Raw genomic sequence first — 14,374 nt, 5'->3', positions numbered from 1 at the left:
AAAGGTCATAGCTTTCTGGGGGCAGGGACAACAATACTACATTAATAAAATATTGCCCTCTTGCTAGATTGATGACTAAAGCCACAGCAAAACTGTCAGTTGTCAATTCAACTGGTTTTAAAAACTATGATTTCCATTCTCAGAGAGTTGATAAAACCTCCCAGGAAATGTTTCAGGGAACCAGAGTAAAATGTTCTCAGAACCTCCCTGTAACCTAAAAATTAACATTCCCAGAACAGGCAAAATGTCCACTTCTGTTTGCAAAACATTTCGTTTTGCGGGTCAGGAAATTTATGTGGCTTACTTCCCACAACCAATGTGAAACCAAAAACAGACGTTCCCAGAACTTTTAATGTGCTAGCTGGGGAGCGTTAATCCTTTTAAATTCCAGTCGACAGAGGCGGAGCAAATCTGCCTGCTTATTCAGCTCTCTCACTGCTTATTTAGAGTGGACTGTACGTGACGGATTTAAACACGAAAGTAATGATTTTCTCTAGAAACATGGTATAGACAGGGCGTCCGCGAACCAAGCAGATGTGGCTCCGGGCATGACTCATCCTAGGCTCAACACGGTTGAAGCGGCGTTGATATTTATATCCGTCGCACAGCTGAGCACAGGTAGGCTATAAGACAAACTTTGTGCGACCACTGCATGTATCATGTGTTTCGTGAGAACTTGTTTAGGCGGTAATTGTAGGCTGTTTTTCTGTGTCATGTGTTGCAGTTGGACTTGAAATTTAGGCAACAGCCTGACAGTTTGAGTAGACTCAATCATATGTCGGCCGTTCATGTATGATATAGTTTGCGACATCTTTTTGTTACCACATTCTGTATCCTGAACATTAAGTCAAATAGTTACTCTAACCATATGAAAAATAGCTAATATGAAAAATAGCTAATGTCAAAAGATCAGTCGAAAGCGCTTGGTTTATTTTGAATCAACGTGATAGAAGTTCACATGCATGTGCTCAATTCATATGACTTGGCTAAACTGTAGGCTACTATGTCATAAACCTAATTCACTCTACTTTTGAAATGAATTGCTTTCGCTGAGACTGAATTTGTTCCATCTTTCTAAACTGAACCAAACACAAATTGTAATACCTTTTACATTTTTTTAATTATTATTTATAAACGTTTTCTACAGTACTATGATGAAACCATTTAAAAAAATTAAATAGGTAGATTTAATGTAAAATCATGATAAGAGGCTCTTTACATTGCTGGTCCAACTCGAGGTGTCAAAAATGCACCCTCCTCCACAACCTTAAAAATATTTTCACATGACCCTCCCCTTGTACTGTAAATAAACATTTCACACCCCCCCCCCCTCATAAAATTAACAAAAAAATGATATTACCTCCATAAATAACAACTGTAGCAACTCTGTGTTTATAAACTAGGATATCGATTTTACCGCTTCAGCGTGTTTTTTTTGTGGCACAGTTGATGCCATGCAGGTCTAACGGGCCAGAAGGTTGAGGGTTCGCGGACCACCACGGACGAGCTCACCCTGCCTGATTTCCAACAAAAATGCTGGAAATCAGATGTTCAACATTTGGCTGCTATACTCATAGAAAACAACTGCAAATCATTTTCCACCAACAGATTTCTGTGCCAATGCACCACACACAACCAATAAACAACTCAGAAATGCATACCGATTTACTAACTTTGAGCGTTCATCATCATCAGCTTTGACAAACTCAATTTAATTGAGGTGTTAATCTCGACAAACCGAAAATACATCCACCCCTTCCTACTTTGTTATTTTTAGTATTTACGTTGTTGATTGATTACTGCGTTGTTGGGTTTAGAGTTTGCAAGAAAGGCATTTCACTGTACTTGTGCATGTGACATTAACTTGAAACAGGATCGATCGAAGGCTTGGTTTGACAATCTCCGAATGTCATTAAACCTTTGGGTGTTTTGTAACAGATGTCTCTATCCTTTAGTCGAATGGATTTTGCGCAGTTTGGATGCTGTAATTATCAGTGTGGATGAACGTGTGCAGGTAGCGCAATCAGATTAAAACATTGTGACTAGTTGTTTATGCCACACATACACTGAGTGTACAAAACATTAGGAACACCTTAATATTGCTTTGCACCTCCGTTTGCCCTCAGAATAGCTTCATTCTGTCTGGGCATGGACTCTACAAGGTGTCGAAAGCGTTCGCCCATGTTGACTCCAATTGTTGCCACCGTTGTGTCAAGTTGGCTTGATGTCTTTTGGATGGTGGACCATTCTTGATACACACAAACTGTTGAGGGTGAAAAACCCAGCAGCATTGCAGTTCTTGACACACTCAAACCGGTGCGCCTGGCACCTACTACCTACTACCTACTACTATGCCCCGTTCAAAGGCACTTAAATCCTTTGTCTTGCTTGCCCATTCACCCTCTGAATGTTTCAATTGTCTCAAGGCTTTAAACCTGTCTCCCCCTTCATCTACACTGATTGAAGTGGATTTAACAGGTGACATCAATAAGGGATCATAACGTTCACCTGGTCATGGAAAGAGCAAGTGTTCCTAATGTTTCGTAAACTCGATGTAAAAGGTAATACATTTTAAAAAGTATTGAAGCATTAGGTTCCCGGTTGACGAATAGCCGCTCGGATTGGAAAGGAGGCAGAATGCGTGTTAAGCTTTCCTGAATAACTGGGCCTGCTGGGAGCATATAGCCCGCTGTTTCCCAAACTCGGTTCTCGGGACCCCAAGGGGTGCACGTTTTGGTTTTTGCCCTAACACTACTCAGCTGATTCAAATTATCAAACTTGTTGATTCATTTATTTGAATCAGCTGTGTGGTGCTAGGGAAAAAACCAAAAGGAGCAGCCCTTGGGGTCCGGAGGACCGAGTTTGGGAAACCCTGATGTAGGCCTATGTGGTCACGACTTGGGAGAATGATGATCGGCAACAGCCAGCTCATCAGTATTAGAAGTAAAAAATAGAACCAGACTGGTCTGCAACTGTGCCTTTCTATAATCTATCGAGAGTAGACCCACAACTGATCCAAATGGAACGAAACATTCAAATAACAGGGCTTTTGCTCTATTATTCAAGTTACATTTTCACTGCATATTGCAGCCTAGAGTAGAATTGTACTCACTTGAAAACAATAATGCAATTATTCATTGGATTGTGGTGTTGTAGGATAATTGTTTTGTCCCTTAACAAGATCAATAGGGGAGCTTTTTGAGCTGTGTCTCTGCACTCTTCTTTCATGTGTAATGATGGACCTGGTCTCCCCACTGCCTATCAGCTATTCCTCTCTTGTGGATTTTATATATAAAATTGGTGCAGATTTGATTAATTGTATGCGTGGTATAATTGCAAGATAACACATTGCAGATCTGGACAAACAGTCCAACTGTCACTATGGATGGAGTGCAGGATAGACAGTTGACTGGTATACTATACTGAACAAAGTTTTTCCACATTTTTCCTGAGTTACAGTTTATACAAGGAAATCAGTCAATTGAAATAAATTCATTAGGCCCTTATCTATGGATTTCACATGATTGAGCAGCCATGGGGGTGGGCCTGCAGGGTGGGCCATGGGTGAGCCCACCTACTGGGGAGCCAAGCCCAGCTAATCAGAATTAGTTTTCCCCCACAAAAGGGCTTCATTACAGACCAAAATACTCCTCAGTTTCATCAGCTGTCCAGGTGGCTGGTCTCAGACGATCCCGCAGGTGAAGTAGCCGGATGTGGAGGGGCTGGAGTGGTTACGCATTGTCTGCGATTTTTAGTCCGGTTGGACATACTGCCAAATTCTCTAAAATGAAGTTGGAGGCGGCATGTGGTAGAGAATTGAACATTCAATTATCTGGTAACAGCTCTGGTGGACATTCCTGCAGTCGGCAGGCATTGTCATTAATACGTGTCACATATCAGTTTGCAAACAATGTAATTTAAAAAAAAATAATTTCGTTGATAGAGCCGCATACAAACATGGTCTCTTTTTTTTGCTTTCTTGAGTAAGCCAGCTCCAAAATGCAGGTGTTTCAGCCTAGCTCCGTGCTTTCTGTGGTGGTGGGGCAGCCAGCGGAAAATACGGAGAGTAGGGGTTGCTAATGTTCTCTAGTTGCGCCATGATTGGCTCAGTGTTCTGTCACTCATGGGGACACTACGTCACTGCCAAATCTAAGGGTAAAGCTCAAATTCAAACCCCTTCGGTGCTGCCATAGCGTTACATTAGAAGTGCCCATCCAAGAAGGCTCAAGGTCATTGGCCACAGATGAAATGACGTCAAATCACGTTATATCCACAGAAGCTTTGATTGGACTGAACATCATACTTTCAAAATCTTAGCTAGCAGTCATCATCACGAACAAAGTTCACAATATACTGGCAAATCCTTTTTAATCCTTGTCATATGAAGAGAAATTATAGATAAAACATATCTGCTCGTAGGCCATTGGACATAAACATTACACAAGTTGGAAATTGCAAATTCAACAATGAGTGGTTTAGAAGGAATCAGTAGCTAACTGCAAGCATTGAAAAGCAATCACTAGCCTGCTATTCAGTGGAGTGGGTGTGTGGTCCCTATTCTGGGTTTAAGGTACGGATGCACAATATATCGGTGAGCATATCGGAATGGGCCGATATTAGCTAAAAATGCCAGCATCGGCCCGATGTCTAGTTTAACACCGATGTGCAAAACCGGTGTCAAAGCTGACATACGTTTTAATATAACGTAAGTAGATGACGTCATGACGCCACAAAAAAATACAGCGCTACACAGAACAAAAGCAGAAAAATACTAAGCGCACTTCCAACAACTAAACAAGTTCAAGTCCAGCAGTCATTTGAAAGAGTAAGAACATTTCAGCGGGACAACTCAAAGGCGAAATCCGTTAACGCAAAGATAATGGAATGAATTATGCTACTTGCTATTAGCTTCACAACTAATTTCTCTCTAATTTCTCTTCTTTGGACCAGCGATGTCAGCCCCATGAGTATGCTGAGTCTGACAGCACAGTGGGTCAATGAGGATTTCGTACTGAGGAAAGCCGTATTGCATGCTCAAGAATGTGCTGGTTCTCATACCGCTGCTGCCATTTCAATGGCATTTGAAAACATGTATGAAACTTGGAAACATGAACACACTCCTGGCTCCAACTGACTCCAGAAATAAACTAATCAACTGCGTCTGCAGCAGACGTGACACCCTCTGTCATGGCATTGAAACGCCTGCTCAACGCCAGAGAGATATGTATACTGTAGCTAGGAAAGTAATACTAAGTGTATGTTGTGTAGTCAGCTGTTGGTAACCCATGTGACTCACCCTAATAATTTGGTCTATTTTCCCCTTTTAATGTTGCCTACTGTTCTGACTTGGTGGTGCACATGTAGCCTATAACCTGTTTTAGAGAAATGTAATCATCGAATATTGAAAGAGCTTTCATTATCTGCTTATATGCCCCCTTTATTTATCCTACAGCTCTGACTTGGTGTACAGGGAGAACACTGTAAGAACGGCCCGTGTTCTGAACTCTGTCGCTGTACATTTCAAAAGTGTTGAACAAATAGTTATATTGACTAGGTCCATCCTAGCTCGCTCATTAATGTCTTAATCGAAATCCCTCTTATCCGCTTGTCATCCCCTTATGCCATAGTTTGTACTAGAGGTCGACCGATTATGATTTTTCAACACCGATACCGATTATTGGAGGACCAAAAAAAGCCGATGCCGATTTATTTATTTTCATTTTATTTGCAATAATGACAATTACAACAATACTGAATGAACACTTATTTTAACTTAATATAATACAAAAATAAAATACATTTAGCCTCAAATAAATAATGAAACATGTTCAATTTGGTTTAAATAATGCAAAAACAAAGTGTTGGAGAAGAAAGTAAAAGTGCAGAATGTGCCATGTAAAAAAAGCTAACGTTTAAGTTCTTTGCTCAGAACATGAGAACATATGAAAGCTGGTGGTTCTTTTTAACATGAGTCTACAATATTCCCAGGTAAGAAGTTTTAGGTTGTAGTTATTATAGGACTATTTCTCTCTCTACGATTTGTATTTCATATACATTTGACTATTGGATGTTCTTATAGGCACTTTAGTATTGCCAGTGTAACAGTATAGCTTCCGTCCCTCTCCTCGCTCCTACCTGGGCACGAACCAGGAACACATCGACAACAGCCACCCTCGAAGCAGCGTTACCCATGCAGAGCAAGGGGAACAACTACTCCCAAGTCTCAGAGCGAGTGACGTTTGAAACGCTATTAGCGCGCACACCGCTAACTAGCTAGCCATTTCACATCGGTTACACCAGCCTAATCTCGGGAGTTGATAGGCTTGAAGTCATAAACAGTGCAATAGCTGCTGGCAAACGCACGAAAGCGCTGTTTGAATGAATGCTTACAAGCCTGCTGCTGCCTACCATCGCTCAGTCAGACTACTCTATCAAATCATAGACTTAATTATAACATAATAACACACAGAAATACAAGCCTTTGGTCATTAAAATGGTCGAATCCGGAAACTATCATTTCGAAAACAAAACGTTTATTCTTTCAGTGAAATACGGAACCATTCCGCATTTGCGCTTGTTAAATCATCACCCGTTTGTTGAAGTAGGCTGTGATTCGATGAGAAATGCAGGACACACTAGATAAACTAGTAATATCATCAACCATGTGTAGTTAACTAGTGATTATGTTAAGATTGATTGTTTTTTATAAGATAAGTTTAATGCTAGCTAGCAACTTACCTTGGCTTCTTGCTGCCCTTCTTGCTGCCCTCGCGTAACAGGTAGGCAGGGGGTTAGAGCGTTGGACTAGTAACCGGAAGATTGCAAAAATGAATCCTCGAGCTGACAAGGTAAAAATCTGTCGTTCTGCCCCTGAACAAGGCAGTTAACCCACCGTTCCTAGGCCGTCATTGAAAATAAGAATGTGTTCTTAACTGACTTGCCTAGTTAAATTAAGGTATAAAAAAATATATATAATTTTAAAAATCGGCAAATCGGTGTCCAAAAATACCGATTACCGATTGTTATGAAAACTTGAAATCGGCCCTAATTAATCGGCCATTCCGATTAATCGGTCGACCTCTAGTTTGTACATATCAATTGTCAGTAGAAAGCACATTTGTTTAAGCAAGTCAGCCATATCAGCTATGTTTGTTTTAAAAGGCTGTTTATAAGGCTGAATGAACTGTTTCGCTGCCAGACAAGGCTCCGCTGATAGCCAGGTGTAGCAGTGGTAAGGTGTTGGGACTGCTGTTGAGACTCTTCTGTTGGGACAGCTTGATGTAGGCCCTAACAGTTTGTGGGCACAGTTTGACACCGTTATAGTGCAATTAATGTATTGTTTAGTGTGTTGTGTAGTGGCTTTGCTGGCATGCATCCCCCATTTTTTTGTTTTGTTTGCCCCACCAAGATTTATATGCTAAAATCGCCACTGATAAGAGCAGCATCTTAATGACTACACAGTAAAATATAAATGTAAAAAATGCTCAATGTTGTGATGAGTGAAGACTTCCACCTTCCTCATCACTTATTTGGACATTCTAGATAGAGCAGGTGTACATTCTAACTACCAAGGAATACTGATCTGCATGACCGTACATGAGCCATCTACATGACTGTACTCTGCCCTTCCCATTAGCCATAGTGGCAAGCAGGGGCCAGAGAGCCTGCCATTTCACTATGGGTCAGGCTGGCACAATTATTGTATAATTGTGTAGCCGACAAATATGGACAATAACCATGAAGTTTACAAATAATGAATCATGTTAATACATTCATTTTAGGAGAAGGGAATTCAACTTCATATTCAAGTAGATATAGTTTATCCAATATGTGTTTAATTTTGACATGAAAAGGGTCAAGTTGGCAATAATTGTATGAGCAGAACAACACGGTTGGGAGGAGAACATTAATTTCCAAATGTTCATAGTGGTCAAATCCATTAGTTTGTCAGACTGGGTGTCAGGTGTTGTATTCATCAGGTACACTTCCCTCCGTATGTTTTTGGACAGTGAAGCAACAGTTTAAATTTGGCTCTATACATTTTGGATTTGACATCAAATGTTTCATATTAGGTGACACAGAATGTCTATTTTTTACCATATAGAAGTAATAGCACTTTATGTATCCGGTCCCCCCATTTGAAGAAGTCATACGTATATGACAAAATCACTTAGTGTATTAAAGTAGTCAAAGTTCAGTATTTGGTCCCACAGTCCTTGCACATAATGACTGCATTAAGCTTGTGACTTTGCAAACTTGTTGTATTCGTTTACAGCTTTGTTTAACCCAATAGGAAGTAAGTCAATTTCCTGAATAGCTGGGCGCATATGTGGCCACATTATTATAGGACAGCTTGGGAGAATGATGTGCCGTCTGTTACGGCTCATCTCAGAATACAGCCAGACTGGCCTGCTACTGTGCTTTTCTAGACCTTTTGAACTTTTGAGTATAGACCCACAACTGATCCAAACAGAATGAAACATTCAAATCACAGGGGTTTCGGTCAGTAATTCAAATGACATATTCACTGCAGTTCACAGCGTAGAGTAGAATTTTGTACCCACTTAAAAACAACAATACAATTGAAGTTCCTTGGCGCTGTGAGGTCACCTAGGCAGAGGGCTCCTGTACATTTGAATATTTTCTTCTGTTTTTTTGGTTTGAAACATCTTACTTTTTTTCCTTTTTAGTTTTGAACAGCCAAATGTGTACAGATAAGGTCTGGATTGCATCCATTTGTTTCCTGCCTATGAATTCATGGAAAATCATATTTCTAAAGATGGCTAGCTAGCAATTCTACCAGGCTACGGTAGCAATGCTAACTAATGCATTTTGATTTGACTACACCAGTCTTTTTTGTTTCGACGGTCTCCTAACCCAATAAAGAGGACTACAATGCATGGTGAGCTGGAAGTGACAATTTGATTGCTCAGGAGGTTATCATCTGAAGTTATGAGCAGCTGTCATAATTATCCTGAGTGAGAGAGAGCTCAAAAACAAACTTCATCTCGTTCTACAAGACCAGAGATTCAACGGTTACGGAGGAGTCTGTCAGACCGCCGGGATGGCGAGACGCCGGTGAGACGCCTTCAATGGAGAGTGAACTGTGCTCATCCCATGTGGTTCCTTCTTGACTGTTTGAGTCTTGAAACACTCCACTTTAAACTTCGGCAAAGAATCGTAATCCAGACCCACTCTATCATATCTGTATTTTATTCTTGTTTGTTTTGCTTTTTCAAGAGCTTTGAGATTCTTTTTGTAATTAAAAGTGCAATAGAAGTTGAATTAATTATTAATTGTATTGTGGTATTGTAGGCTAGTCTAGGGTCATTGTATTGCCCCTAAACAAGGTCAATAGGGAAGCTCTTCGAGCTTCGTGTCTCTTGTCTTCAATGTTCTCTCAATGTGCAATGACGCACTTGGCCTCTCCGCTGCCTATCAGCTACTCCTCCTTGTTATTGTGAATTTATATAGAAAATTGGTGCAGACTTTTGTGTGGTATGATTGCTAGTAGTTAGCCTATTGCAGATCTAGACAGTAATTTGGCTAGGATGGAAGAAATTATATAGTAAAACTTCCAAAAGGACGAATGTAAACCAGTGAAAATAGCACTACCCTCCCCTGTGCCCAATTTAAAAATAATAATAATAATAATACAAAATAACACACAACTCTCCCCTATTTTTGATATTCTCTACTGTCGCCTCATATGAAACGTTTGTCAAATCTAAAATGCAGGAGTATAGAGCCACATTTACAATTTTAGCTTCACTGTCCAAAGGCATACGGAGAAGAGTGTAGTTCATAGATAAAATAAAAAAATATGCATTACAAGGTTAAAACATTTTTCAACAAACATGACTTGCAAATTGACATAGTTAATGTATGGCAATTAATCGTTACCCCAAATTCCATAATCATCACAATTCTACCCATGGGGATAAGCAAGAACAGCAAGTGAGACCCAATCATCACTATGAGAGAATTGTGAGTTGCGTTCATATAGTACAGTTCAAATCAATGACCATTTATAAACCGTACATGCTGCTAGTAGTAAAACAATTGATTGTGAACCCCAGATGGCAATTAAGACATATCTAGAGCCACAGGTTACTTACCTGCCTGTCAGAGCTGTTTTCCCCTCCATTTAGTTTTCTTTCTTGTAAATAGGCACTCAGCTACTCTTCCTCATTTTCAGTCTTACCATTGACAGGTTAGGTTGAGTGCAGCTACTTTCTGTCTGCACTTTATGATTAGGTATAATTTACCAGACATCTGTTCACAGTAGAGTGCCTCTTATGCCAGAAGCCCACTTGTATCTTAGTGTGCCTGCCCATGCTTGCCATTGGTCAGGCACACTAAGAAAGTCCTCGACTTTCACTATGGCTAATAGGAAGGGCAGAGTATAACGTAAACAGTCAATGGTAGATGGAGCGACAGGTAGCCTAGTTTTGACCCCAGCTCAGATGGGGAAAACTTGTGTGGAGTGAGACGACCCCGGGCATGCATCATCCCAGATGCAGTTGAAGTTTACATACACCTTAGCCAAATACATTTTAAACTCAGTTTTTCACAATTCCTGACATTTAATCCTCGTAAAAATTCCCTGTTTTAGGTCAGTTACGATCACCACTTTATTTTAAGAATGTGAAATAATAATAGAAGAGAGAATGATTTATTTCAGCTTTTCTAGTTTGAGAAACAGACGCCTCACAGTAGTACCCGCAAAACACCAGTCTCAACGCCAACAGTGAAGAGACGACCCCGGGATGCTGGCCTTCAAGGCAGAATTCTTCTGTCCAGTTTCTGTGTTCTTTTGCCCATCTTAATCCTTTCTTTTTATTGGCCAGTCTGAGATATGGATTTTTCTAATGCAACTCTGCCTAGAATCCCAGAGCATCCCAGAGTCGCCTCTTCACTGTTGTGGCATTGAGACTGGTGTTTTCCGGGTACTATTTAACGAAGCTGCCAGTTGAGGACTTGTGAGGCATCTGTTTCTCAAACTAGACACTAATGTACTTGTCCTCTTGCTCAGTTGTGCACCGGGGCCTCCCACTCTTTCTATTCTGGTTAGAGACAGTTTGCGCTGTTCTGTGAAGGTAGTAGTACACAGCGTTGTACGAGATCTTCAGTTTCTTGGCAATTTCTTGCATGGAATATCCTTAATTTCTCAGAACAAGAATAGACTGACTAGTTTCAGAAGAAAGGTCTTTGTTTCTGGCCATTTTGAGCCTGTAATCGAACCCACAAATGCTGATGCTCCCGATATTCAATTAGTCTAAAGAAGGCCAGTTTTATTGCTTCTTTAGTTTTCACAATTTTCAGCTGTGCTAACATAATTGCAGAATGGTTTTCTAATGATCAATTAGCCTTTTAAAATGATCAACTTGGATTAGCTAACACAACGTGCCATTGGAACACAGGAGTGATGGTTGCTGATAATGGGCCTCTGTACGCCTATGTAGATATTCCATAAAAAATCAACTGAGTGATGGAGGAAGTCACCCAGGAATATTGTAAAGGCATATGGACAAGTGAATCCATTACCACACTTTGTTTAGAACAAAACATCTATTTGGAAGGGATTAGTCTATTCATCTTCCCATCAGCAGTGTTGTGGGGTGTTCTGGTACTCTGGGAAATCGAGCTTTGCTCAGACATGTAGCAGGGACCTGAGATAAGGACATGAGAGATTCCCTACAGCTTCATATCAACCTAGCGAACATTACCTCCTATAAAAGTTGGACGTAGTCCCATCCAGTGGCGTTCGGTGCCGTTTAAAAGATGAGGGAGGACGATTATTTTCACGAGCATGGCCTTATTTCTATTACAACATAATGGTTCTGTCATTCATTTTCCATTCCCCCAGTTCAATGTAACATCGATTTGGTTTAGGCTACTACATGATACTCAAATTTTACCTATACACATCATGAGGTTGCTACAACCTAGCCTATGAATGAAAGTTGACAACGTAGGTGCACACAGGTCGAGATTTTTCTTTAGGTGACACATTCAATACTGCCTTGCACACTCTTGCCTGCATCTAGCTGATCTAGGGTGTAGTCATTAGTCCAACAGTTGCAAACAAGAGTTTCTATTGGACAAAATCGGGTATGTTTATCTTTGTTCCGTTTGCTTCCTTTTTAAGATTTTTTTTTCCAACAGAATAGGCAGAATGAATACACAGAATGAATACACCCCTGATCACACATAGACATAGTTCACTTTCATAGCAGTTATGAAACAGTGTGTTTTTTAATCAATTATTTGGTGACATATCAATATATTTAGTATAGGATAACTTTCTAAATGTTTCACTATTAAATAAATAAATAAGGAAATTCACTGAGGAGGACGGTCATCCCCTTCCTCTACTGGTCCCATCCTACAGAATAGACCACCAATTCCTTGTGAGTAGGAGAGCCCTGCTGTCCTCGTGGCTTTATCAAAACAGGACAGGAGTGGGTAGGCGTCCAAGAAGAGCACAATATTATCTGGGTGTTAAACTAAAGGGCATTATAGAATACTCTAGACATTGGTCAATGGCCACTGAGCGCCTCCTATTTGTATTGCTGAAAGAATGTATGCAAAGTGGTTCTAAATTGATAAAAACTACTGTTTTCCATGCTGTACCTGAGATGGCTTGTCCTAAAACATGAGGTATACAGTTGTTAATGTTGTTCTTCAGAAGTCTAAGTGATATGCAAGAAAGGCTCTAGACAATCACAAACGTGGGAGTGTACTAAAACCTCTTAGTAGAAAGCCAGGCATCTAATGTCACACTGTTGCGTTTCAGCTCTGAAGTGTGTGTGCCAGCTATGTGTCAACAACACCTGTGAGACGGGTGCAGACGGGGCCTGCTGGAACTCTGTGATGCTGATCAACGGGAAGGAGGAGGCTGTCAAGTCCTGTCTGTCCCCGGCTGAGATGAGGGGACAGGTCTTCTGCTACAGCTCCCGGAACGTCTCCAAGAGAAACTGCTGCTTCACAGACTTCTGCAACAACGAGACCCTGCATCTGCATCCAGGTACTTATGAAGTCATGCTACTTATTGCAAAGTCTCTTGTACTGTTATTACAATCTATTGCCCAATCACAATGGTTTTCACTTTCTGGAATTTAACCCCATGGTTTCGAAACTCAAACGCACGTCCCTTAACCATGTAATACTCTCAGCCTGAACTGTGTTTATTCTACCAAAGGAAAGCGTTATGAAGAAATAGAAAACCCATGCGGACATCATTAGTAGCTAGAGTGCATTCCAGGAGGGATTTCCCGCTCAGGCCGTGGTCTAGCCAGGCGAGCTGAGCTACCATTGATTGGCCTAGCGTATCCCGTGACATAATGTTGTCAGAGGTTACCTGCCGCCTGCCAGTGATCCGCCCGTCAGGTTTTATAGACACCTCGTCAGGCCAGGCGTGTGGAATTGGTTAGAGTGAACCGTCGGCTTTGTCGCAGGTAGAGGGCTTAGAGGTAGGTTAGTTAAAGCTGCCGGTACATGTTACTGTTCTCAACTCGGTGACCTCGGTGAGTAAACATTCTCACCTTTGACGTTTTTAACGTCGCCTGATTTCTGTTACCGCTCAGTATGGAAGTTAGTTATGGTGTTTTGAAGTTGTAGATTTTGAAGCTGTATAACGTCCACATGCTTCTCCCTTTTTAGTTCCTGGCGTTTTACTTTGCTCCCCTCAAAGTTACTCTTCATTAGGAATGGGAGGGTTTGTACACATTATAATCGGTCAAACGTATATTATTAGGATTTAGGCCTTGAAATTGATATACACTGAGTGTACAAAACATTAGGAACACCTTCGTAATATTGAGTTGCACACCTTTTTGCCCTCAGAAGAGCCTCAATTATCAGGGAATGGACTCTACAAAGTGTCAAGGGTTCCACAGGCATTCTGGCCCATGTTGACTCCAATGCTTCCCACAGTTGTGTCAAGTTGGCTGGATGTCCTTTGGGTGGTGGACCATTCTTGATACACACAGGAAACTGTTGAGTGTGAAAAACCCAGCAGCTTTGCAGTTCTTGACACACTCAAACCGGTGCGTCTGGCACCTACTATTCTACCCCGTTCAAAGGCACTTAAATCTTTTGTCTTGCACATTCACTGTCTGAATGGCACACATACACAATCCATGTCTCAAGGCTTAAAAATCCTCCTCACATTCATCTACACTGATTTTGAAGTGGATTTAACAAGTGACATCAATAAGGGTTCATAGCTTTCATCTGGTCAGTCTGTCATGGAAGAGCAGGTATTTCTAATGTTTTGTACACTCAGTGTACAGCTTGCAGTAGCAGTGCTGTACCTTGCAAGTTAACATCGGCTCGTTCCCTAAATAGCCCAAAACCCTGGAATAGAACA

General features: G+C 40.9%; 1 protein-coding gene across 1 annotated transcript in view; it reads left to right on the top strand.

The window, feature by feature from the left end:
- Window positions 1–431: 431 nt before the first annotated feature.
- The window catches only part of LOC120058226 (activin receptor type-1C-like), a 29,309-nt gene continuing 15,366 nt past the window's right edge, over window positions 432–14,374 (top strand). Inside the window, exons 1-2 of the mRNA XM_039006730.1 lie at window positions 432–618; window positions 12,800–13,030. Coding sequence (XP_038862658.1) covers window positions 549–618; window positions 12,800–13,030 — 301 coding nt within the window. The 5' untranslated portion in view covers window positions 432–548. The remainder of the gene's footprint in view (window positions 619–12,799; window positions 13,031–14,374) is intronic.

The sequence above is a fragment of the Salvelinus namaycush genome, chromosome 13 (assembly GCF_016432855.1).
Source record: "Salvelinus namaycush isolate Seneca chromosome 13, SaNama_1.0, whole genome shotgun sequence".
NCBI classification, from domain to species: Eukaryota; Metazoa; Chordata; class Actinopteri; order Salmoniformes; family Salmonidae; genus Salvelinus; species Salvelinus namaycush.
The sequence above is the reverse complement of the archived record's forward strand: the minus strand, read 5'-3'. Positions and strand labels throughout refer to the sequence as shown.